The sequence below is a fragment of the Haliotis rubra genome, unplaced genomic scaffold (genome assembly GCF_003918875.1).
Source record: "Haliotis rubra isolate DU_JTF1 unplaced genomic scaffold, ASM391887v1 Scf71, whole genome shotgun sequence".
NCBI lineage: Eukaryota > Metazoa > Mollusca > Gastropoda > Lepetellida > Haliotidae > Haliotis > Haliotis rubra.
In genome coordinates this window covers 2,358,342-2,383,667 of record NW_025767424.1, presented here as the reverse complement: position 1 = coordinate 2,383,667, position 25,326 = coordinate 2,358,342, and the positions used below count along the sequence as shown (strand labels likewise).

Genomic DNA, 25,326 nt, shown 5'->3' with positions numbered 1-25,326 from the left:
CTCTCATGTGCTCAGGTTTTGACAACCCCCCTAGCGAGTGGCTGTTTGAGGTAGCTGATACGTCACTGAATGCCTAGGGCATGACGTCACAGGTGACATCACTGTTCACTGGTCGGATACCCGAGTCCTACGCCGATGTGTCCACAGTAAGTCTGGAGCTGAACTCTGCGCAACTCTCTGTCCACTTACGACGACTTCGTGCAGGCGACGTGACGACATCACGTCGCCATGACGTCGTCGAGTTCACTACTGTTTCCGTGACAGCATATACAGCTTCATACGTTGCTAGGGGTATCTTTACTTTCCACAATAAACTTGTATATTTCTTTGGCTTGATAATATCCGTGTGTTAGGGAGCAAGGTGTCCCTGTCCCGAGACATATCTAAAGTACTACTGACTGCAACACATCTCACATCTAACGAAGAACACCAGGAGAATGTAAGTGACACGAGACTCACACTCGAGCTCGCTCGGGTATCCACAACTGAAATATGGACGCCAATCTATTAGAGGTGACAAGGGCTTGTCAGTCCGGCCATATCCTGCAACATAGCACCACTACAATCACGTGGAATCACGTCAGCACGTGGCCTCTACTGAGATCAGCATGACGTGGTTTGGAGCAAATATGGCGGCATATATGTCATACACTGACAGTCAAATCGTTCGTACTTCACTACAGCGTAACAAGTTTGTTCCTAGTAAACAGGGGCGATAATTCAAAACCCGCCCTTGTCCTCTTCTGATCAACGTTGCCTAGCGACGCAGTATGACGTCATACTGGACCGATCTGGGGCATTCCCATGGACGGGTCGCCGCTGTCATAGCCGTTCCCGTTGCTGTTTCCGTTGCGTCCCTTCCTGCCTAAGGTACTAGGTGAGGTAAAGACGTGGGACTGTTGTTGCTGCTGTTGTTGGTGTGGACAGTCGGCCACGAGGTGGTCTTCAGAACGGCAGTTGTAGCAGCGTTTCGTCAGAGGTCCACATGGGCATTTTGCAGCAATATGGTTGCTTATTTCCCCACAGTTGTAGCATCTAGAACAGAAAGGATAACCAATTATACTCATGCCAATAATGGTTGTCACCCCCTCCCCACCCCAACCACACACACACCTCACAACCCCACCCCACACCCCCTCTCCAATAACAAATATTGAAGTGACTGACTGAGTTTGGTTTTACGCCGCTTTTAGCAATATTCCAGCAACATCACGGCGGGGGACACCAGAAATGGGCTTCACACATAATACTGAAGTGGATGACAACCATTATTGGCATGAGTATATAGTAACACCCGGAAAGACTTTATGAAATAGAATGTTCTTGTTCTTGTCACATATCAGCCAATCAATATCTGCACACATCACCCACACTGACTCATTCAGATAATTCTGCAGAAGTATTTTATTGAATCCTGAAACTCTGACATTAACATTTACAGTCTGTAGACAGAATAAATGTTAAAAGGTTTTTAATGTGTTCTCCCCGAAGCAATGATTCAAGCAAAGCCAAATACAAATCGTTTGCATACTAACAATTTGATCCGACAAGACGAACACAGAACGCAACACCGCAAAGTCTCGATTTTCCCGACGAGAAAGTGATACCCTAGAAAACCTTAAATTTCCAAATGAATAGAACCTACGTTTCAAGTTAAACACATTAAACTATTAATTCTCGTCGGCCCTAACAAAACACAGTATGGCACAACTGGTCAGGGTTCTCCTCTACAACTATACAAGCTAATGTTCAAAGACATAAGGTGCATAATCACTGGCCATTACTGTGAACTGGTCATGTTTCCGAAAGAATCAAGAATACAATTCCGAGTGACATTCAAATCGATACATCCTGATGGTCGATAACGAAATGGTTCTGCTACTAATGAGTACTATATTAACTATGGTATTAATCATTTCAGCATTGATGGCTTGAGCCTCGATGACATGTGTGACTATTGAAATCAATCATATTCGTAACACGATATATCCCCGCTGATTCTGCTAATGTGGTATTAAAAAAAGTGATACACACTCAGATGGAATCTTTTGCCAATCGTACATACATCATCGTTTCCCGTACATAAATGTTGTTTTTCTCTATAACAATTTCTGCGCTTACAGAAATGGGCCTTGCATAATGCATATACCGTCATGTTCAGTACAAATCACTGTTATGCTTTGATTTCTGTGTAATATCTGTTTCATTATGCCATGCATATGTGTGTATGTGCGTGTGTGCGTTGGCGCATGTGTGTATCAACGCATATTCTTCAGATTCGGCCGGGCTTCAAGAATCAGTAGTCGTACACGGGTGAAAATATACACTAAATAACATCTAAAACAGTGGCTTAACCTCGTTATAACTAAACTGATATTTTCTGTATTACGCAATCATACGAAATTGCATAAAATCGTTTTTACATCTTCCGTAGCTATAAATAGACACTTGCTTGTATTAGCATAAATCGATAGTAGCAGTGGCGAAGCCAGAGCAGAACCAGCCAAACAGAGACTGTGGTTCTACGCTCAAACCGCAGACAATTTGCGTCTTATCTCAAGGGCTTCATATATTTGTAGTATGTCAACGCATGGTTCTGACAGTATTTCATACAACATGCTTTCAGTAGGCCAAATAACCCATAGCTCAACATCTATGATGCACACAACAGGTAGAAACACCATAAGTATTCCACACAAGATGGGAATAGCTATGGCCATTAAACGCATCATCGTCTTACAACTGCTACTCTGATGAGAAGAGTATCACGAAAAACGATTTCAAATTGGCAGCCTTGAGATGTTCGCTCTTTAAGCATTTACTTTTACGACTTTTAGTAGAGACCATAGTATGACTGATGGCAAACTGTTGCAATTAATCGAACAGATCCAATTATCAGTATCGATCAGAGATTTTTATGGTGAAGATGGTAATCTGTAATCTCACCTTACTTCTTTATATATTAGGTTATAGAGTATGTGTGGGTGTTCAGATTCATTTTTGTGTGTTACCTCTGTCACTTCTTTGGCAGTATTTTGGAGTTCATTATGATAACATTTAGTTTGGTACAACTTATCTTGTACCTACTTGCTCTTAATGGTTGATATTTCATTACGCGATCCTATAGGCAAATAATTTGGCGTTTCAGTGAAAATTTTAAGTGTAAGAAAGAAAGATAAACAAATGTTGGCTCATTTGAATTGGAATTACAAACTTAAAACCAACGATGGACGCGGCACTATTATTTCGACGACATTTATTTCAAGGTTCTTTCCTACTATCATCGTCAAACCCATCTTCGAGAACAGTCAAACCCATCTTCGCGAACAAGTCATTACCACGCACGTCGCTCAGCATTGACCGCTGGGCTGGGCTTGACCGATACCACAACAACACAAGCGAGTCAATATCGTCTCCCTATGACCTACATTCACTGGCCAGTGGGTGGAGCTTAGCCATCGGTCAGCAGCTCTTTGTGTGGGATGAGATACGCCGACATCTTGCAGCAGCTAGAGGTCACGTTTTCAAGGTGAAGGTGAAAGGTCGCGGGTGCTGCTGCTGTAGATGTTAGACTATATCGATCTTCCTGCTAGTTTCTTGTAAAAAGCATGTGGAGGATGTTCAGGGATGATACTCTGTTTGCAGGGGATGTGTACACGACGACAAAAATAAACTTGGCGAACTTTTCCAACCACCTTTTCGTAAGGACATATACTGAAAAGATTGTAACACCCTAATGGTCTTGAGATTCCAATCAGTCGGGTGCATCGGTCTCTTTATCAGAGTATTTCGATTATTACATCTGAAGCTTATGCAAAAACCTAAATGCACGCGCAGCGTGCACAGTATCACATTGTACATCAATATACATCATGGTTTAACACTAACAGTAGCAGGTGCAAATATTGTTCATGTTCTTTCATATGCCTGGTAAATCATAACGACAAAACACTCTCCACATCCATAAGAAATTTTGCTAAAAGACGATGGTAAAAATAATTATTTTTCATATGCATAAGATTGAAGATTTGTTGACAAAGGTGTAGCATAAAACGGCCATCTGTACACTTGTATTTTGTTTAGTATTCACGATGTATATATTTGCAGAGTATGAAATAATGCCATTGTTTTTCCATGGAATATTACGCGAGAAATATCTTATCTTATCTTGGGTAGGAATATTATCTTGAATAAACTTAAGAATAAGGTCATATATTCCCCTGGAATAATATATTAGCGTTTCTATTCTGTAAAAATATGCCCCTATTATACACCCTTCTTCCCTGTGACTGTTTCATAGAAAGACTAATAGAGTCTTAAAACCTAATGGAACAGTTACAGATGTACGTCACATGCCGTGTGAAGGTCCAATTATTCGTGATATAAATACAAAAAACGACATACCAGATAAGCCTTGATAAATCCTCGTTTATATTTTATGGAATTAGTTTTTGTGTAATTGCGTTTATTCTTGGTGTTATGCCCATTTGAATTTACTCATCAAAAAGAAGATTCCACTTCACGCCCATGATAGACACGCTCACATGTGACAATCCATTCTTGTCATTGAATTATTAATGCTATATGTATTCCTTTTCGTTTCCTAATACCTATCATATTCATATTTCTGTCCCTAGTAACAGTAGAGCATGAATGAATCGTGAATTACACCAAAGTGCAGTATATGCGGAAATAAATATCTTAAAGAGCTGTGTGTTGCATGTAGACGTATTCATGTCAATCAATGTATATTTTTTGTTGTAAAAACCAAAACTGTCATAGAACTTTGCTATCATGTTTCCATGCACCGAAATGTCATGTTGGCATAAAAATTAATGTACGTTTTTGAAAAGGTTAGCGTTTGGGATGTTGAAATCCTAAAATATTTATGATTTGAAGGAAATTCAAAATTTAACAAAATACAAAGAATTAATGACACTGAGTATTCTCGTATTCGCGTCAAACATTTATTTGGTTATCAAAGTTAGACGGAAGTGAAAACTACAACAGGTATTTTGTGAAATCTATGGAGGGGAAAAAATAATAATTTCGTGTTATTCCACGTTTCGTTGCGCCTTTTATTCAATATTTTCAATTATTTTGATACATTTAAACCTTCCAATGATTATTCGGCATCTTTACCTGATTTTCCTGAATTTCCTCCTTGATTGGGGTCTTCTGTCACTCCCCCGACACTCCGTACCCCCGGGGCCGCACACAAGGGTAGCTTCCATCCCCTTGTCTGAGGGTTTGCTGTCGAATTCGACGATCTCACCTTCCCCCAGGCTCCGAAATCCAGACTTCTTAATCACCGACTGTAAACAAGTACTTACTAAGATTAGTATCAGATTCTTTCAACGCTTGCAAGAATAGATTTCAAATGGTACGTCTCAGGTAGAATTAATTTAGTATCTTGGAGATATTTATTTACAAAGATGTGTTGCATCTCGTTTGACTCTAAAGACGTGCGAATGTGGAGACATATATATAACTTGCATTTATACATTTTGATAATGGAACGCTGGATATTCATAAAATTTAATATTCATATAATCTTAGTTATTATGCCTTTTCGCAAATTGAAATCTGACGATGTTCGAGACTGGATATTCTTTTGCACTAGTATTTCATGTATATCACAAGAAAATAGCCTTTACATGAAGAATGTAATTGACCTATTATATGCTATCGCTGTAGAATAAATGCACGGTTTACTGCAATATACAGTCCAGTATTTAGTTCTAGGGATTAAGAATTTTCGTGACTGTTTCTACCTCCATTACTTATGGCAATAAGTTGTTGATGAGCATTGTTTCAGTTTTAAAGATTATGTACCGCACTAGTTTCAATAAATTAGGAAATCATTTTGATAATGTACGTAAAGGGTATTTTGAAAATATCAACATAATATCACCTAAAGTTGAAAATTAAAAAACAGATATATATTGCTATATTTTATAGAAGAATATGAAGTATTGATTTATAACAAAAGATTATAATAAAAGCAAGAAACGTTTCCATATTTATAAGAAATCTAACCTAAGAAAGTTGACTGTAGGACTCCAATATTGCAAACATGTATTTATGAATCTCTATCAGATAGTGAATTACACCAGTTGTTCGTGAAAAAGGTGAGCGATTTGGAGATAAGATTAAAAGATAACGCAATTATTGGGTCACGTTCCATTGAAGAAACAGTCGCAATATTCCACAAACCATGGATATAAGATTTGAATATGCATACAAAACGTACAGATATTTTCCAGACACAACTGAGGTAGGTTTTAACAATGTAAATTTATCATAAATGTAATTTAGGAGAATCATATGGAAAATGCGCAAAATTGTGATATAGTTGTACATACAGGAACTGTATTGAACTAAATAGATATGAGGACATATCTTGGGATTTGTTTTAAGTAACTGTGATTAAGAACAATTAAGAATTGTTTCTTATTACAAAGTGTACCGAATTATTTGTCATTGTTGATGATTATTTAGTTAAAACAATTCTCTTTCTTGACGTTTTTTTGACAGAAGATAGAGCATAGTGATGGTCATTATCTACGAAATTACATGTGGTGCCAATACGTTGTTCAAATGTGTTCTTTTGTACATCCGCTAGGATTTAGTTAAATACCTGCTAACTTAAACGAATTTTTATGAAATACGATCTTGGAGCTTTCTTTTCATGAGGAAAGAAAATTCCCAGTGTTCATTGATGGCTTGACCGACGTGTATTTTTTAACTTGATGTATATTAGAGATTATCATAATGAAAGCTTGAACATGCTTTCACATTTGGACTGATTTTAATTTACCATGGATTTATAACAATTATTATTATACCATGTTTTCTATTTTACTATGAAATGCAAACAACGAATGCAATGTTGTCAAGATAAAAGTGTTTGTTTGCGTGTTAGTAACTAAACCGTGTAGTTATTTCATGATTTATCGTACACACGTTTTAGCATTATTCTGACAATACAAGCTATTGTTTTTGAATTATATACAATGAGAGTTATTACATGTCAAAGGATTACAAAATTAGATACGCAATAAATACGAATGTTTAATGTCAAGTTTGGCTTCAAACCTTCTCGTGTATTGTGTTCATTTCATATTTCACATTACTATACCCATGTTCATATGATGTATATAAATATTTGCTAAAATAATTCGTATTTCCAAAAGTAAACGAAAACTGTATTTTCGTGTCAGCGAGGCTTATGACAAATTTTCTATTTCGTAATCCCAAATGTTCACATTTAAAAACACATTATTATGATACAGAGGGGGTATGTTTATATGATAATGACTGTTATTGTGGAAATGGCTTTGTCACTTTATCTTAACATGTACAAATATCCTGTGTTTTTTTACCGATTTTTCGGTCTTTTCTTGAACGATGGTACATGACTAACATCAATTCTTGTTGAAAAAGGATTTGATTTTAATAACAGCATGCTTCAATTATTTATTCTGGGTTTCCTTAATACTGCTAGTTTAAATATATATATATATATGTTTTTGTTCTAAATAGTCCCAGTTCAAGTTATTGTGCGGACACAGCCATTACAAGAAATGCATAAATTATATAAAATAAAAGAATATCTACAGCAAGTAGGACACTTTTAACCTTTGTCAACACTACAAACGCATATAACATTATTTCAGTGTTATATGTTAAAGCTTGTTTGCATTCATATTTCCTGATTTCTTTAAAGTAGAATTTAGCTTTAATTTCGTCCCCTTGGCAACAATGGTCCGCGGTGCTGAGGCCGAGTAGCCGAACTATTTATAACTGTGTGTCTTCGCCTCTAACCTAAGATAAGTCTTCATTTGTGCATCACGAACATCCACATAGATATTATCATAAGCTTGGTTAAAGGCATATACGGGTAGCAAAATTGGATGGAGATTTGAAGAATGAATGTTCGAATAAAATCGATGTCACAGAGAGTCTATGCATTTGACTGACTGAGCGGTTCCAGACAGACGCGTAGGGATATCACTTCTCCAGGCGTATTCGATCTCTCATATCTAGAGATGTTTTAGATTTGATCATTTGTCAGTAAAAACAAGCTGATAGGGGATATTCATCGATTCGAATGTTTAGAACATATTAAATCATCTGATATGATAGTGTATATTTCGAGTATGACATATAGCAACCGTCTTATCAAGCAGATACATATTCGTTAATGTTGTTTTACTTACATCAATACACTGAGAAAATATAGATTAATTTTCAATGAAAACTCAGTGACATAAAATATACGTTTTGAAACACAGCATTCAATACAAAAACACGTTGTAATATATCAACTCGAATTAGCCATTAAATTAGGAAATCATGAACTCGAATCTCAACCGTGGTTTAGCTATTGATAATATATGCTAAATGAAACTATTTTCCACACGCTCTTTCAGTAGTCGTAGAGATAGTTACCAATGGCAATGATCATAGAATGATGAAAGTATCTCGACTATTCCCTATCTAACGGCATGAAACCAAGTTTTTTCGTTGAGCATCGTTAGCTTGTTTCTTTAAATGAGTTAAACATTAACGTAAAATAGTGAATAACAAATATCATTAACTCTCCGTTGAATTATAATACCACTATAAAATCAACAGGTATGGTATTCTCAGGATTAGTACAATACGTGAATCGATATCTATCTGAAAATCTGTGTCTTGTGGTCAGGTTTGATCATGGATGAAACGGTTAAAAGGACAAGATTAACGGGCGTGTGTAAATGTGAAATGAGTCTTCAATAACAATGAATCATATACTTGAACATGTTGAAGCTCATATACCAATACTCCACAAACGTGGGGAAGGTCCATCGAATGAACGAGCAATAACCCTTTCTAAAATGACACAAAAATGAGCTTCTGGTAGTTTACACATGATTTAAAGTACCATGTTCTCATTTTCAATAATGCTATTATTATCTGATTTAATATCTATAAATATATCGGGGAATCACATGATGCATTTATGAGAGCATACCTGATAAGATCGCCACCGGTTCTTAATGTCAAGTATATCAGTGTCTTTGCGTTGCCAAACACATGTGTATGTATCGTATATTTAATATACCCTTATCACAGCAGTGCAATTTGTAGTGAAATTTTTGTCGTGTTTTCAGATTGTCTGCAAGAAATTTTACATTCGTTTTTGCACGACGCCATCTAACGGGCACATGTAAGGGGAGAGAAATCGTGCAAACTTGAATAATATATGCACGTTAAATGACCACCCCGTTCGTCTTAGAAACCTTGCCCTGGTAGTCATTTCATTAATGGTTTACACGTGATGTTTGACCCATTTATCGATATTGCCTCTCAAACAATTAGAGTACATCCCTTGATCGTTTGTCACGCGTATCGATTTATCAATGAATACGTAAAATTCGATCTTTGATATACCGTAATCATATTCATTACAACATCAACGCATTACAATTGTGCACATTGTTCAAACAGAGCTGCTATTTAATGCTCTGTCCTCATATGTAAATCACACAAGCCAGCATAGAATGTTCTACCAACCCACAAGGAAACATTGAAGCTCTCAGAGGCAATCTAACGCTATTCATTTTGAACAAATATGGGTTGTAAGTACAGAGTGGATGATATAATAGTGCGCTAGACCCCTTTATTTTCGTCTTGAATAAAGGTCAATATTACCCCCCGACCTAGTTACCACCTGACCACGCTACAGTAGCTAGCTTGACCAATTTCCTGTAATATGATTGGCTGATGAGCATGTTCCTGCTGATTCCACTGCAGTGAACATATACAAAACGGTAAAGAGCAATGTGTGATTGGTGTATAGACTAAGCATCGCATCTTGTCAATCACAGACTGGAGATAAAATTTCATTTGTTACTTAATCAACAAGTATTTTGTTAATCCCGAGCCATATTGAATTCTGGGGATTGTTGTACACTACTTATCCTCTTAGTGGCAACTTTGCATGGTCTTACTAACTATAGGGTAATAATTGACAGAATAAGACATGGAAGTGAAAACGTCAATCGTTATCCTAATGGGTAATCAAGTCTGTGATGCTGGTAAGGTATTTCTACAAAACTATTTTAATAACAATACATAACACATTCAACACAAACCTTAATCATACATTACCCCTGATTTCAAATGAATAAAAACAGTTTGAAAATGTGTTATTTGAGATTTGAAAAACCAGCTTTGCCTTACTATTGCTTTTCGACCGATCGTGCCAATTTAAGAGAATTGAATGGTGTAATAATGTACTGTGTATTAAAGTACCATTTTAACGTCGAAAACAGTAGGATCTTTATGAGGGAGTATGATAACAATATAATAAGTTATGATACATCTTCAAATGGTTTGAATGATCAAAATATATAATGTATACTAACAAGCATTTTTTTTAGATATAGTGAATTCCTTGTGTAATTATTTTCCGATAACACAGGACTGCAGGTACTAGAGCCCGCCATGATATTGCTGGAATATTGCTAAAATCGGCGTAAAACTAAATTCACTCACTCACTGGTACTAGAGAGCTCCGAGTTTCAAAAACCAGTGTAATAGCGACAACTAAAAGCGCTGGTTTGAACACGTCAAGCCGCAAACGATGTCATAGTTTACTTTCTACCTTTGACGTCACAGGCGAATCTGATCAATAATCTCAATTCTGTCACACTATGCAGTGACATTTGGCCCTGTTCGTGCTGCAATATGTCACCTGGTCATTATAGACAAAAGGATCATACACTGATCTACCATGTTACCAGAAATATAAATAGGACGATGTAAATCTCGGAGATCATGGTGTAATGTATGATATATAATACATCATATCAGTTCCTTTTCAGAACGTGGACATTTCATATTTCACACAGACCATAAAAGGAAAAGACAGTGACAGGAGATATTGCGATACCTTCAGTAACATACTGTGATCCTTTTCAGGAAGAACAAATCATTTAAAAGAATACCACACAAAGAAACATTTATCATCCTACCACGATTCCAGCACTGCTTTTGAACTACACCTAATGCCCTTTATTGGGATCAGTATGCTCCAAAATATACTATACATCATGATATCCTTTGGTGTGATTTGAGTTAACGACAAACAAAGGTGGCAGGCTGTATCCTGAAAATCCTCATAAACTTATTTTTTCGAATAGCCAGACCAGTATCAGGTTCCACAGACATCCATGCACTATTCATGAGAAACATATTATTACATATTTTATGGCACGTGGAAGAATGAGTACTTTTTCATTTGATTTTGTGATACCTTCTTTGTGTAAACGCATGATCATAACCTTACGGGTAAGAAGTGGATGGAACGATTGTTCAGTAATCATATAAATGTTGATATTTACACTCAGATATATGTTTTGAAATAAAAACATGGTACCACGCCAATTAAATATATATTTTAATTTGTTAATTTTGGTAAATACGCATGTAAGACATATAGTTTTTATAACACTAAAACGGACAGTTCATAAAACATCGACAGATGGTTGGTAATGACCATATATATATATAATCAATAGGAACCTGTATACAATTCGAAATTATATTTTCGGAGATGTAGTGAATAAATATATGTTGATTGACTTACACATTTCGTGGTCCTTATAATCCCAACCATTGCGCCGTGTATAGTTGATTTTTACAACATAATTCAAGTATTTAAACGACCTGAATAGCACAAAGACTTGACCGACGGAACACCGGTCCCGTCCCCTGCTGTCACATGACCCGGGGTCATAGAGAGGTCACAGCAACAAACCATGACCGGGTCGTGAAATCAGGTTTTGAAAATAATTCATAAAACTTTTGTATTCGAGACAAGAAAAACACTCCTCAAGAAAATATACCGGAGTTTGTTTCCGGTATGTTAGTTGTAAATACCAATGACCGAGAATGACCAGTCCCTATTATTTGTGGAAGAGATTCCATTGGGCGCAAAATGCAAAATAATGTTGAAAAGTTTATAAATGGATCACTGTCGTCAGTAATAATATCGGGTGTTCACGCCACACATGAGCCAACAATACCTTAAACAGATACCCTCATTGAAATAGTTTTAGTTGACACAACCTTCAACAATTTATTTTTAAGATGTAAGATTTTTGAGCATGTTTGATCAGATGGTTTATCCCAAAATTAGAACTGAATGTTGCACATCTATCTAATAGTGAGGTTTCACCCCAATCACTAGTCTGTCATAGAGACCCTGAAACAAGTATACCCAATGCAGCCCATGCAAGTCTAGAATACATGTATGTGACGAGTCTAGATTACCGCAGTTTTTGAAAATGAAAAAAGACCGTGGACTCTTTATTATTGTATTTATAAATTTAATTTATAAACCTTTATCTTCTGTAAAATATGATCATTTCAGAGACAAACTGTCAGTCTACCTAATCACAAACTTACTACTTGATTTTGGCTACTTAACCTTTAAATATCATGCCTAAATTAGACTGAGTTGTTGAGAGAGTATAGTAATGAAAGATACTAACGCTACAAATGGATTGTCTGACATGTAGTATAGCGATATCCCTGTATTAATTATATAGTAGTACTAGTACTTCCTTATTTATAAATCATAGACGATATAGCACTTGTGAGGCATGAGATATAGTCACGCTATTGTCAGACATACATATGTAAGTGACATAACCAAATTGATCTCCTAGCCTCAGTCTGACCTTGTATACACAACTGAAATTATGGGAACAGTAAGTCATTGTTTTTATGAATCTAACTACACATAAATTATGGGACAAATATATATGTATGTTCATATGTATATGCATTATAACCAGGGTGTTATAAGGGCAGGAAATCCGTTCTGGCAAAAACGTGGCACTATATCCAGGGTGCACTGTATATGTGTGTGATTGTGTGATTGACTATGTGTGTGTTTAAGGTATTAATGTGGTTGCCTATGTGCCCCTAAAAGTATTGACTGTAGATATCTTTCTTTATGTGCCCATGGTGTAACGAATCAGCTTAATTCATTTGACAATTATCCTTTTTCCTTCGGAATAAACCCATCCTTTTATATCACAGGGCAATCATAAAAGAATTAAGAGGACAAACACATAAATTAGTTTTTGGAGGTCACTATCCTTCTTGTTCAAGCATGTGTTGTGGCAGAGTTATCACTTTCACAAAAGAACAAAATTAACTGCTTGTTAGTGGAGACCATTCTAATTTTTAATTTGAAAAAATATTACCCTTGTGGTTTGAGGAATGCTAACTGTAAAACGATGTCTTGATAAGTTGGACTACCTTGCCAGTTGAGACAGAATTTAGGTTCACCTGCTGCTTTTATGTCACTGTAATATATGACATATATAAATCCTAACTACAGACACAATTCTCCCAATACAGCACACAAAACCTCCTTTTCCAGATATAACTTCATATGTATTTAAGAGACTATCTTTCTTATTTTGGGAGATAATTGTTCTTGTTTTTGTTTGATGACTACTCTTTAAACTTTGAGATGCAACAATCCATGGGGTTTGGAAGATAACAATCCGTCTTATTTCATGGGTAAAACCTTCGTTTTTGATGGGATAACTGACAGCTTATTTATGTAACGCATACAATTCTTATTCGTGGGAGATAACTATCTTTATTTTGGTACATATGTATCCTTGTTATTTTTACAGGCAACTATCCAGCTTATTTATGAAACGTATATTCCTGTTATTCTTGGGAGATAACTATCCTTATTTTGGTACATATGCATCCTTGTTATGTTAACAGGCAACTATCCAGCTTATTTATGAAACCTATATTCCTGTTATTCTTGGGAGATAACTATCCTTATGTAGGTACATATGCATCTTTGTTAAAGAACAACTATCCTATCTATCTATCTACCTATCTATCAATTATGTTTTATTATGGGGCGATCAAAATATTCGTTTTTACTGTGAACGTGTTTATTATGTTTATTCCACATTATATATGCTGCTAGTTTACTCTTTACCTGAACCATCCGCATTTTTGAGACAACACTCCCTATCGTGAAGTAACCTTTATATTTACCTTGTTTCATGACACAGGTGTCCTTATGCTTATAACCATATTTTCATTTCCGAATTATATTTGAGCTATAAGAGCCTTTGTCTCTGTGCTACACTGCCCTTTGCCTTTGAAACAGTGTGACTTTTCCTCTCATTTTTTTTGTGCACAACGAAAAAATCAATTTCCTATCTTTCTTGGTTTGATTAATTAAAATACTTCTGTGATAACTGCCATTATATTTTGTGAGATATATAATCCTGTATTCATATTTTACATCAAAGGTGCCCTGATCGTATATGTCATGCCTAGGTGGTTAAATTAGTGTTTCGTTAATGAAATAATTGTCATTCGTGTTTATGAGACATGCCTTCGAGTCCTTTCCGGATTTATGCGACATCTTTTGTGAAATAGCTGCCTTCCTTTTGGGGAGAACTGACTTTCAACCTCATACTTAGTACTACTTCTCCATCATCTGATATATCCTTATATGGACACATGAAAGAAAACTGGAGCGTTTAGAAACTGTCTAATAACGGAAACGAAACGAAAAACGTATTGAAAACAAAGACAGTGATACCGAAAATAGAAGTGTAAACAGAACGGCTTTATGTGTTTAGGTAACGTGTGCTTTGCCTAAGGTTATTCTATCATTCTGTCTGACAGCTCTTCCAATTGAATCATCATTTCACTGACACCCACACAACGATATGGAGGGGAGTTGTTGAGGGGATATGCATTCTTCGTGATTTCTTCATGGCATATTTCTTCATCATATTTTGTCACACTTTGACACATTGATTGTGTAAATGTGTGTTACTCGAACATATATTATATGATAATGTTGAACCGATTCTCAAGCAGCAACAAAAACTACTGGGGAAATTGCAATGTTTTTAACATGCTTTATTAGGAAAAATCATACACTGTACATACACTGAGTACAATGGTCTTCAAAAACATTTGACATTTTTCACACATTTGCCTTCTTTTCTTTTAACCATGTCATCGGTTAATGATTTCGCCATAGGAAGAGGAAGGGTTATATTTTTTTTAAATGTAAATGTCACTTGATATATTTGGAAGAAACTAGACGCAGGATATTCCCGAAAACTTTCATTAATGTCCCATTTCCGCCTATTATACATCATAATTGGAACTAGAGCCTCTATGCCACAACAGCAAAGATTTCTCATCGAGTTTATTTGAACCATTTTAGGCATTTATGTATTCCAAGGAGTGGAAGAGTGATTGACGTGACCTCTGACCCGGGAAACAGCGCCACCTCGCCACCCCTCCTCCCTTTATCTCCTAGAGCGAGGGATAACATGACGCCGACTAACAAGAGCAGGGATCCCTCGCCCTTTGAAAGTCTGGGAGACCCTCTCCGCCCAACAAAACACCCTGTGCCTACCAAGCGACCAAGGTCATGCACCAACTGTTAGTAAAAGACCTAGCCTGGTGCAGACTGTTTGATAGGCTCCATATCATTATTTTTATCCTTCGCCTTCCTTTACGCCAAAGTAATTATACGGCATCCATGAGCCGTTTATCAAGTCTACATTTCATGGTTACAGACTCCATTCAATCATTGGATTTCTTGCTAGGTGGTTTATAAACAATTTTACATTAACTAATGACATTTAATAATGTGTCCGTCTTCGATAGTAGACTGAAAACACATACATACAATACAATGGTTTTGATCTACACATGCCAAATAAGTGCAATAAATGTGGTGACCTTATCAGTGTGGAGACCAGAAAGGAACGTACTAGTTACTCCATGAACAATTACTATGTCGTGTCTTTCTTACGCCAAACAAAATGATAATAATAATAATAATAATAATATCTTATGCAAATGAACACAACTACACCGATAACAAAATCACAAGCCTCCTGGAGGTTTAATCAAATGCATTGCTTCACGGTTGTTGTCAAAATAGCATCTTTATACAATAATTGAATGACACATGTACATATATTGTTCCACCACACAGGCATCCACAAGTAATTGAAGAAATCAAAGGGTTTATTCAGTTTATCCTCTCTGTAGAAAGAAATTAGTTTAACTCCAAGGCATTTTGACTGTTTTCAAACATGGTGCGTCATGTAGACATGGCTGTGAAAGCAAACAGAGCGAGATTACATGTCAGTCACATCATTTCATTAATGCTTCAAAACAGCTGGCTATATCGGTATTTAGAATGTGTGAAAACAATGCATAACCCGTTTCTAATACACATATTAAAGGTACATCAACATTGGAAACAATCATTTTATAATCTTATTCAACTATTTGTTAATTATATGCAAACCTTTGAAGAATCAAACTTGCAAAAGCCTCATTTCATCTCATTGGAAAATAACTCAGAGAGATTAAAAGCATTTGGTACCTGTGCAGAACGTTCTGACATACAATCTTAAATCAATCAATTATTGCACTGACAACAAATGAAGAGGTAATATCCAAACATCCTAGGCTGTTTACACCTTAAAGGCCCGTTGACAACCACGACACGAAAGTAACATGTATCAAAGGACACAGTGTAAGGATGGGGCAGGAGGTTGAGAAGATATGACCATTTTGATCAATCACTGTTGAAACACCGGGAACTGCGACCCGCTGCCGGCCGACCTTCACCTTGGTCAATATCTGTCTCTCTTCAGGAACTAGTAACTAGAGATGCAGACCCCTCCACTCCCTTGCTGGTTCGTTGTATCAAGAACCAAAGAAGAAATATCGGCTATATGTAGCTGTGATGAATAATTATTAACATTACTGCTATTGATATCGCACCTTTACCTATCGTGTCTCGTAGGTCTAATTAGAAGCATGCCAATGGGATATATCTTGGTCTAACCAGCTGCCATGCAAAAATAATGTGTATCTTCTATGTGTTGCATGTATGTAGTATACTCTATGACCCTGCGTGGTTTGGGGGTATTCAGATATCATGATGGCATAACCCATTTTTTTATTACGCAACCGCTTATGACATACCAATATGGATTCTTTTTAACCTGAAGGAAATATATCTCTAAATTCAAGCAGCAGTACGAGTCATTAAGGACATAATCTTCGATCACCGCCAGCCACTAAACGTCAAACAGAATACTGAATTTGCAGCAACACCATTGACCTACTTTTCAGCATCCACAATGTTGGAGAAACAGCGGCAGTCATTGTACTAGTAAATCATTGTGGCAGCACATTTATTATGTATTATACTTTCTCACATATTTTCTCCGTGTGACATCAAACATGAAACTCATAAAGCTGTCATTAGTGTTCACCAAATTCTATCTTAAACAGGATTAACCACAACCTAGATGTTCAACTGTGTTTCTGTGACGTTGGGCTCAGTGGTAAGAAACACATGCAGATAAAGAGCAAAATATCGGAAAGGTTTACACTAAATCTGTTCCTTACATTTCTTATTGCTTTGCATTTTTAATAATATTGATTAAGTTTCAATGTAACTAAACAAAGTAAGGTACATATAAGGAGAGTTAGTATTTTAAGGAATTGATGATACTAGACTTCAAGTGGCCAAAGAAGATAAGTCATTAACATTACATGACTTACCATAACGTGATTAGTTTCCATACAGCCCTTTGCATATTTACTGATGCTAAATTGATTCATCTATTATCTGTTTAAAGAAATAAACAGTGCTTAAGGTTCTCCTTTCTTATCAACATGACAAGCACTAGTGCATCTTACTCAATCTGAAGATACATGGCAATATGAACTTATGATAGGTCAATGTTATTACTTACTTGACATCATACATTGCCACATCGTTATATACAGAGATAAAAACATGTTGTTCAACAATAGTAAACTGAGTATAAGAACACAAGTGGCTTATACAAAGTGGATTATGCTGCTTTCCTCGGGATTATACGAAATTTACGCTTCCATGTTCGAGAGTCAGTGACAGGAAATAGGACCTTGCTTGTATGCTCTTTGACAATAATATATGTTCTTGCTTGTCACACTCAAGTAGATATTCGATAGGCCTTTCTTTTATCCATCCCGTAACTCCCATATTTCCTGGGTCCCCCAAGTCTCTGCTTCCTTGTCTTTGTTAGCAGTATCTACATCGCAAAGTCAGGACTATATCTTACATACATATGATGCACTTACTGGAGAATCATCAAGCTGGAATTGATTTCTCCCCAACAGAATTCATTATAAGGATATTGACTGGTTACTACAGCTTATTGAATATCGTTTTCATGGGAAACACGGTCACGGTGATTTTGATGTACAATTTTCTATCCTTTGAAAGACATATGTATATATAATACTTGCAACAGTGATAGTCCCAGATGACTAATATACAATTCGTGAATATGTGATGTAGGTATTACTGTTAAGTCTATATGTGACCGGTATGAATGACCACCTATGTTATCATCCAAACAACACATTCATGATCATGAAGGAATACAAATTTAATCCTGATATTGGTATGTTGCATAATTACATAATATTCAATATTATATAATAATATATTTCCATTGTAAGCATTTGTAGAGCATTTTCTTTTAATTAATTTATAAACAATACAGGTCTTATGCTATGCATTTATCCTAATATATAATAATGTAATGCATTACTATTTCTTGCAGTTCTAATCATTTACTTTTTATGCATATTGTGTGAGAGCGGATTCTAACGTTGGGCATTTTGGCGAGCACATGGAGTCATTATTGATTTTTAATGATCCATTAAAATAACTTTCACACCTACTTTGCTTTTTACCCCTTTTGTATTTGATTCGCCTGATAACCGAGTGAGTTTACTGTCTGATGTCAAATGTATTTAATATATAAACAAGCTGTGTTTATTAACACATGTGCAACTATGTTTTGGAATACATGACACAGACATGACACTTGTTTATTTCTGTAAAATGAATAAATAGCTTTTGAATATATGTTTGTATGTATGTGTGTGTGTGTGTGTGTGTATGTGTGTGTGTGTGTGTCCGTGTGTGTGTAGATATTAGATAATATATAAGATGTTCCTGTGTGTCAGTATCTGTGTGTGAGTGTATTTATGTGTTCAGTAAAACAGTAATAAGGTACAGGCAGCGGGGGCATTTTGAAATGTTTCTTTTCACACACAGGCAAATATATATTGACATATGCTAATGAATCACGATGATCAAGTGTAGAGTTAACAGTATAAAGGATCGTAAATCAAATATGCCTTCGTTTAGTCATACGACTTGCAGGAATATCTGCACCAAAGTATCACAAAAAGCTGTACGTACAGATGAGCACATATGTACATACACAATGCACATCAAGGATAGTAATAGCAACATGAACAGGGGGTCCCTTCACTGTTACATAAATAGCAAGCATGTATGCTATGCTAAACGTTGCTTCTGGGGATGGATTCGGTTTAACGAAACGATCTCTTCTGCATAGAATTATTGTTCAGTCAAGAAAGGTTTCACAAACAGTATGAAAATATACTTATAATGCTTCTTCCTGAAATATTATATGGGATCTATCTGTATATATATATTTATGTTGAACGTTCTTTTTCTTAATCGATTGGTATTCCTTATGGTGATGGTTATGTTAAAGGATATCATGATCTATTTGTTTTAATACATAAATTTGATATAGGTAATATGTATATAAAATACATTGGACGTGTAACGTGCTTGCTATTTGATCTGTGAAGTGATGGTGAAGATTAAGGTGGACTTAACATGCAGTATCGTGTATCTAGCAACATATAATGACAGAAAGTTCACACATGTTTATGTTTATGTTTATACCTACATATATAATGTAGGGGGGAATGAATATTGTCTTAAATCTTCTAATATAGCATTCATGTTCCACATATTTGTCCTAAGATGTGAATGTATAATTTAATTATGTATATCCACGAACAGGAGCTTCTCACAATTCATGTTTATGTTTATACCTACATATATAATGTAGGGGGAATGAATATTGTCTTAAATCGTATGTTATGGCATTAATGTTCCACATACTTGCCCTAAGATGTGAATGTATAATTTAATTATGTATATCCACGAACAGGAGCTTCTCACAATTCATGTTTATGTTTATACCTACATATATAATGTAGGGGGAATGAATATTGTCTTAAATCGTATGTTATGGCATTAATGTTCCACATACTTGCCCTAAGATGTGAATGTATAATTTAATTATGTATATCCACGAACAGGAGCTTCATGTTTTTGTTTATCTACATATTCATGTTTATGCATTAATTTATACCTAAGACATATAATTTAATTAGGGGAATGAATATTGTTTATGTTTATTAAATCGAATGTTCTTAAATCATATGTTATGGCATTAATGTTCCACATACTTGCCCTAAGATGTGAATGTATAATTTAATTATGTATATCCACGAACAGGAGCTTCTCACAATTCATGTTTATGTTTATACCTACATATATAATGTAGGGGGAATGAATATTGTCTTAAATCGTATGTTATGGCATTAATGTTCCACATATTTGCCCTAAGATGTGAATGTATAATTTAATTATGTATATCCACGAACAGGAGCTTCTCACAATTCATGTTTTTGTTTATACCTACATATATAATGTAGGGGTAATGAATATTGTCTTAAATCGTATGTTATGGCATTAATGTTCAACATATTTGCCCTAAGATGTGAATGTATAATTTAATTTTGTATACCTAAGAGCAGAAGGTTCTCACAATGCATGTACATGTACATACACATATAAAATGATGAGAAAATGAGTATTGTCTTATCATATATTATGGCATTGATGTTCCACATTCTTATGCTAAAACGTGAATGTATAATTTAATTATGTATAGAGGAGAACAGGAGGTTCTCACAGTGCATGTCTATACCTACAGTATATGATGCAGGGGGAAATGAATATTGTCTTAATCATATATTATGGCATTAATGTTCCACATACTTGTGCTTAGATCCGAATGTATAATTTAATTATGTATATCCCAGGACAGGAGGTTCTCACAATGCATGTACACGTCTACATGCATATACAAAATCTAGGGAAAACTGAATATTGTCTTAAATCCTATTTATTGCATTGATGTTCCATATACTTGTGCTAAGAAGTGAATAGTGAAGGTAATTTCGTTCATATGGAGGTTCTTTTTCTTAATCTATTGGTATTCCTTATGGTAGGGAAAACTGGATATTGTCTTAAATCCTATTTATTGCATTGATGTTCCATATACTTATGCTAAGATGTGAATAGTGAAGTTAATTTTGTTTAATCAAGAACAGGGGGTTCTTTTTCTTAATCTATTGGTATTCCTTATGGTAGGGAAAACTGGATATTGTCTTAAATCCTATTTATTGCATTGATGTTCCATATACTTATGCTAAGATGTGAATAGTGAAGTTAATTTTGTTTAATCAAGAACAGGAGGTTCTTTTTCTTAATCTATTGTTATTCCTTATGGTAGGGAAAACTGGATATTGTCTTAAATCCTTTTTATTGCACTGATGTTCCATATACTTGTGCTAAGATGTGAATAGTGAAGTTAATAATGTTTAATCAAGAACAGGAGGTTCCTACAATGTATGTACATACATATGAATACATAAACTGTTAGGTAAAATGGACACTGCTTTAAATTGTATATTATGGCATTGATGTTCAAAATACTTATGCTAAAATGTGAATATTTAAATTAATTATGTATAGCCAAGAACACGCCATATGAATACTTCATAACTTAGCTACGATTCATTATTTGTTTAGTGATAAAATATACATAGCATGCCTTTATCTGCTAAAGCTTACTACTGTTTAATTGCAGGTATTGAACACAGAAAAAGTGACTGCGTGAAACGGTTTTGGGTTACATAACTCAGAATTTGGCTTTTGTTTGCACTTAATATGGTGACAAATCTGCATAAGTAATAATATGTATTCCTACCTGGTGTACGAATACATCCTGCCCTCCATCATCTGGGGTCACGAAGCCCCATCCTTTGGCCACATTGAACCATTTACACATGCCTCTTCTCCGGCCTCCTCCGCCTGAAAAAGTAGTGCACGTCTTTAAACACAAATATATTAATAGAAGCAATTACATTTCGTTGTTTGCTTTGACAACTCTTCAAACGCTTGTCTTCTGGGTGGGAATAAATGTTCTACTTGCTCTTTACCAAATACTCGATAACATGAGGTTAAATCTGTTAAATAATGATACTGGTTTTTTATCCGAAATATCAACATATGTATTGAAATGAAAGCAGATGTTACATGATTAATAAGGATAGTTTACACAGCATATACTTGGTATAAGTAAAACATATGAATATTATGTACACGAAAATCAATGAAAACCATATTAATATGTCTTGTTGCAAATAGAAGCAAATGACACAACACGAGCTACAATATGTGTCATATTACATGCTCTGTAAAACACATATGAATTATCATTTTCTATAGAATAAAAAGGTGTAAAATAGATGTGACAACCTTAGATGTGGCATCCAATCAATGTACAATTTGCACACGACTGTGATTCTTGAAATTTCACAATACTAATGGTTGGGCATTTTAACAGAAGTATGAATATATAATGGTTCATATGCTTATTGTTTATGGTCTTAACAGTTTGTCTATTCTCAGAAGAACCCACCAACGTTGGTACAAAACAAAACAAAACAGCGATGTACGTCCACGTCAAGCTTACAGGGTGACACATAAATCTATCTCTTGCTAGACAGTATCAAGAAACCATCACTACATTTACTGCTGTTTGTTATAACATTTCCAAATATTATCTAGATAAATAAGGAAAAAACAAAACTTACATTTGAAAATATATAGTACATTTCCAATACAAATCACATATTCATAAAGCAGTTTGTAAACATAACTGTAACAGTGCAGTATGGGTGTGATTGTGTAGCAATTAAACAGAAAGATGCTGGAAAGTCATAGAGATGTTTCCATGGATTTTATCATTGAACATAATCACACAAAGCAGGTAATTATATTGTCTTCTGTAAAATTTCACATTCAGGTGAAATATAAATTATATTGATATGCTCTTGTTTACATACATATTTTTATGCAGCAGATTTTTACTATTTTCCTTCAAAGATGTCAACAGTTCTATTTAGCGTTTGTTTCAGTCAAATGCCCGCTCCTTTTAAACACACAGCTGACAGCAAATTTGCTATCAAAGTATGTTCATCTGTAAAGGTAATCAATTATATTTACACTTAAAAGACCTACTTTCATTTCTGACTGATATTTTTCTTGTTCAAGGTAAATACTCAAATGACAAAATTCGGCCTTATGAAAATAGTGTTATATTATTTGACCTAATGATTATTTATTTTTGCAAAGTCAGCAATAATGCTGAGAGTGTCCTCAGTGTGGAGCCATGTTTAGAGCAAGGTTGTGGGGAGTACCACGAGGAAAGGGAGGCATAAAAACGATGAACAAGAGGTACATGATAAAACCAGCTAGTAGACGCAGGGAAATTATACCCTGGAGTAAGCGACCTATTTTCCCTGCCCAACCAAACCGTGCCGGAGGTTCTACCATAGCCTTGTATGATGGATACAAGCACCAAGTTGTAAGGCTAGATTTGGAATATTGGGCAAAGTTTGACGACAGACACTGGGAGATGGCCTTGACAACACGATGTAAACACGACATTGCCAACATCTACCACAACGAACAGGAAGGTCTTGGGGCACGGGAAGGAATTCGGATGCTGGGAAATACTGACACACACTTTTGTTTTCACAAAAAATCCACAATGGTAGTGCATTCCACGAGAGTATAAAATGGGAAAAAATCAATATTTGGTAAGATTCGCATTATACATGAGCGTTTGGCTGGAAATGCACATTCATTTACAATGTAATGTGGTCATAAAGAGGTAGAGAGTCAGACACCCGGTGTCTCGATGTTATGCAACAGATCCTACCAGGGGGGTTCCCACCGACCATTACCATACACACGCACTTGTCCGAGGAGTCATTGACCCCACCAAGCCAGCGCGCAGTATCCATGCGCGGCTACCGGCCTGTGTAAGCCTGGTTGTACCTCACTGGTCGACTGAGCTCACCTTGCTGGTGTCCAGGATCTCCACTGGTCAGCCAGCTGGCCATGTCCGGGCCACAGAGATGAAATGGACGGGCACTCCTTCCCTCACCTCTGGCCGCCGACTACTCGCATCTCTCGCTCACTGCAATATGGACATCACGGCCAGTGCGCACTTACATTGAGCGGAAGCGTGCTTGCCTAAACTACACAGCGCCCTCCCAAACTCCCAGTCCCCTAGGTCTGACCATCGGTCACTCAGGCATGACCACAACTCTGCGAGTGTCCCAACAACCCTCCCGTGACATGCTTATTCCTTGCTTTTATCCCTTCTCCCAGTGTGGCCGGGGTTAGCCGGCGAACGCCATTAGAAACATGGAGGACTACCTTGGTGAGGTGAGCACGACGCCATCAGCTGATTTCCCCCCCGACTCTCAGATCTCTCCCTTGAGTCGGTTGCTGCCTCATAGAAGCTGGCTGTGTCCACGTTGAGATGACCACTGTCCACCTCCTCGACTCCGACTGAGCGCAGGATCACCGTCACTCGCTGCTTGACCGAGGCCATAGGATAAGGAATGCTAGCTTTTTCGAACGAAGCGCCATGAGATCCGCGTAAGTCGATGACAGACGGAGGTAGGAGGGAGGGAGCGAGGACGCGGACCTATCAATGCTAACCTTAACTCATCATTTCACCTACGATCACCTGGCACAACTAACAATGTTCATGTGACCGCCTCGCAAACCCTCTCACAGCCTAGCCTTATTATGAAAATCGCATGCATTGCGAGTCGAGGGCAAAAACATTCTGATTGGTGAAATAATCTAACAGTTTTATTTATAGCAAACAAAAATCAATCAATCACCGATAATCCGTTTCAATCAATAGATCAATGTTGACCCGAATACCGTGATAGTTGTAGTACTGGTGGTCCCCCGTGACCCCATTTCCCGATCACATGGGTGGTTTCACTCCGGTAGGTAGAGCGAAGCAAGCTCAATCAGCTGATCGCCGAGATAGCTGAGCCGGCTTATAGGGGGGTGCAGGGGGGCTGTCCGTCCTCTTCCTACCCCTTTTCTGGGTCTCAACCCAGCTTTAAGGATCAGCTGGTGCTCTTTCCCCATCCCTTACCCCCAATGCCCGTATCCGGCCTCGAGAA

At 36.4% G+C, this 25,326-nt stretch overlaps 1 protein-coding gene across 1 annotated transcript; it reads right to left on the bottom strand.

The window, feature by feature from the left end:
- LOC124259107 (protein lin-28 homolog) lies at positions 1-24,890 on the bottom strand. Its single transcript, XM_046693201.1, has 4 exons — positions 24,557-24,890; positions 22,035-22,138; positions 5,143-5,315; positions 1-1,062 (listed from the first exon to the last, which is right to left on the bottom strand). The coding sequence occupies exons 1-4, from the start codon at positions 24,732-24,734 to the stop codon at positions 777-779; spliced, it is 741 nt and encodes a 246-aa protein (XP_046549157.1). The 5' UTR covers positions 24,735-24,890; the 3' UTR covers positions 1-776.
- Positions 24,891-25,326: the final 436 nt, after the last annotated feature.

Excerpts from the sequence above, each read along its gene's own strand:
- LOC124259107 (XM_046693201.1), bottom strand. The coding sequence starts at position 24,734 with ATGGCCTCGGTCAAGCAGCGAGTGACGGTGATCCTGCGCTCAGTCGGA. Across the intron at positions 5,316-22,034 it reads AGGATGTATTCGTACACCAG|TCGGTGATTAAGAAGTCTGG; the intron begins GTAGGAATACAT and ends ACTTGTTTACAG. Across the intron at positions 1,063-5,142 it reads AGGAAATTCAGGAAAATCAG|TATAATTGGTTATCCTTTCT; the intron begins GTAAAGATGCCG and ends TATTGGCATGAG.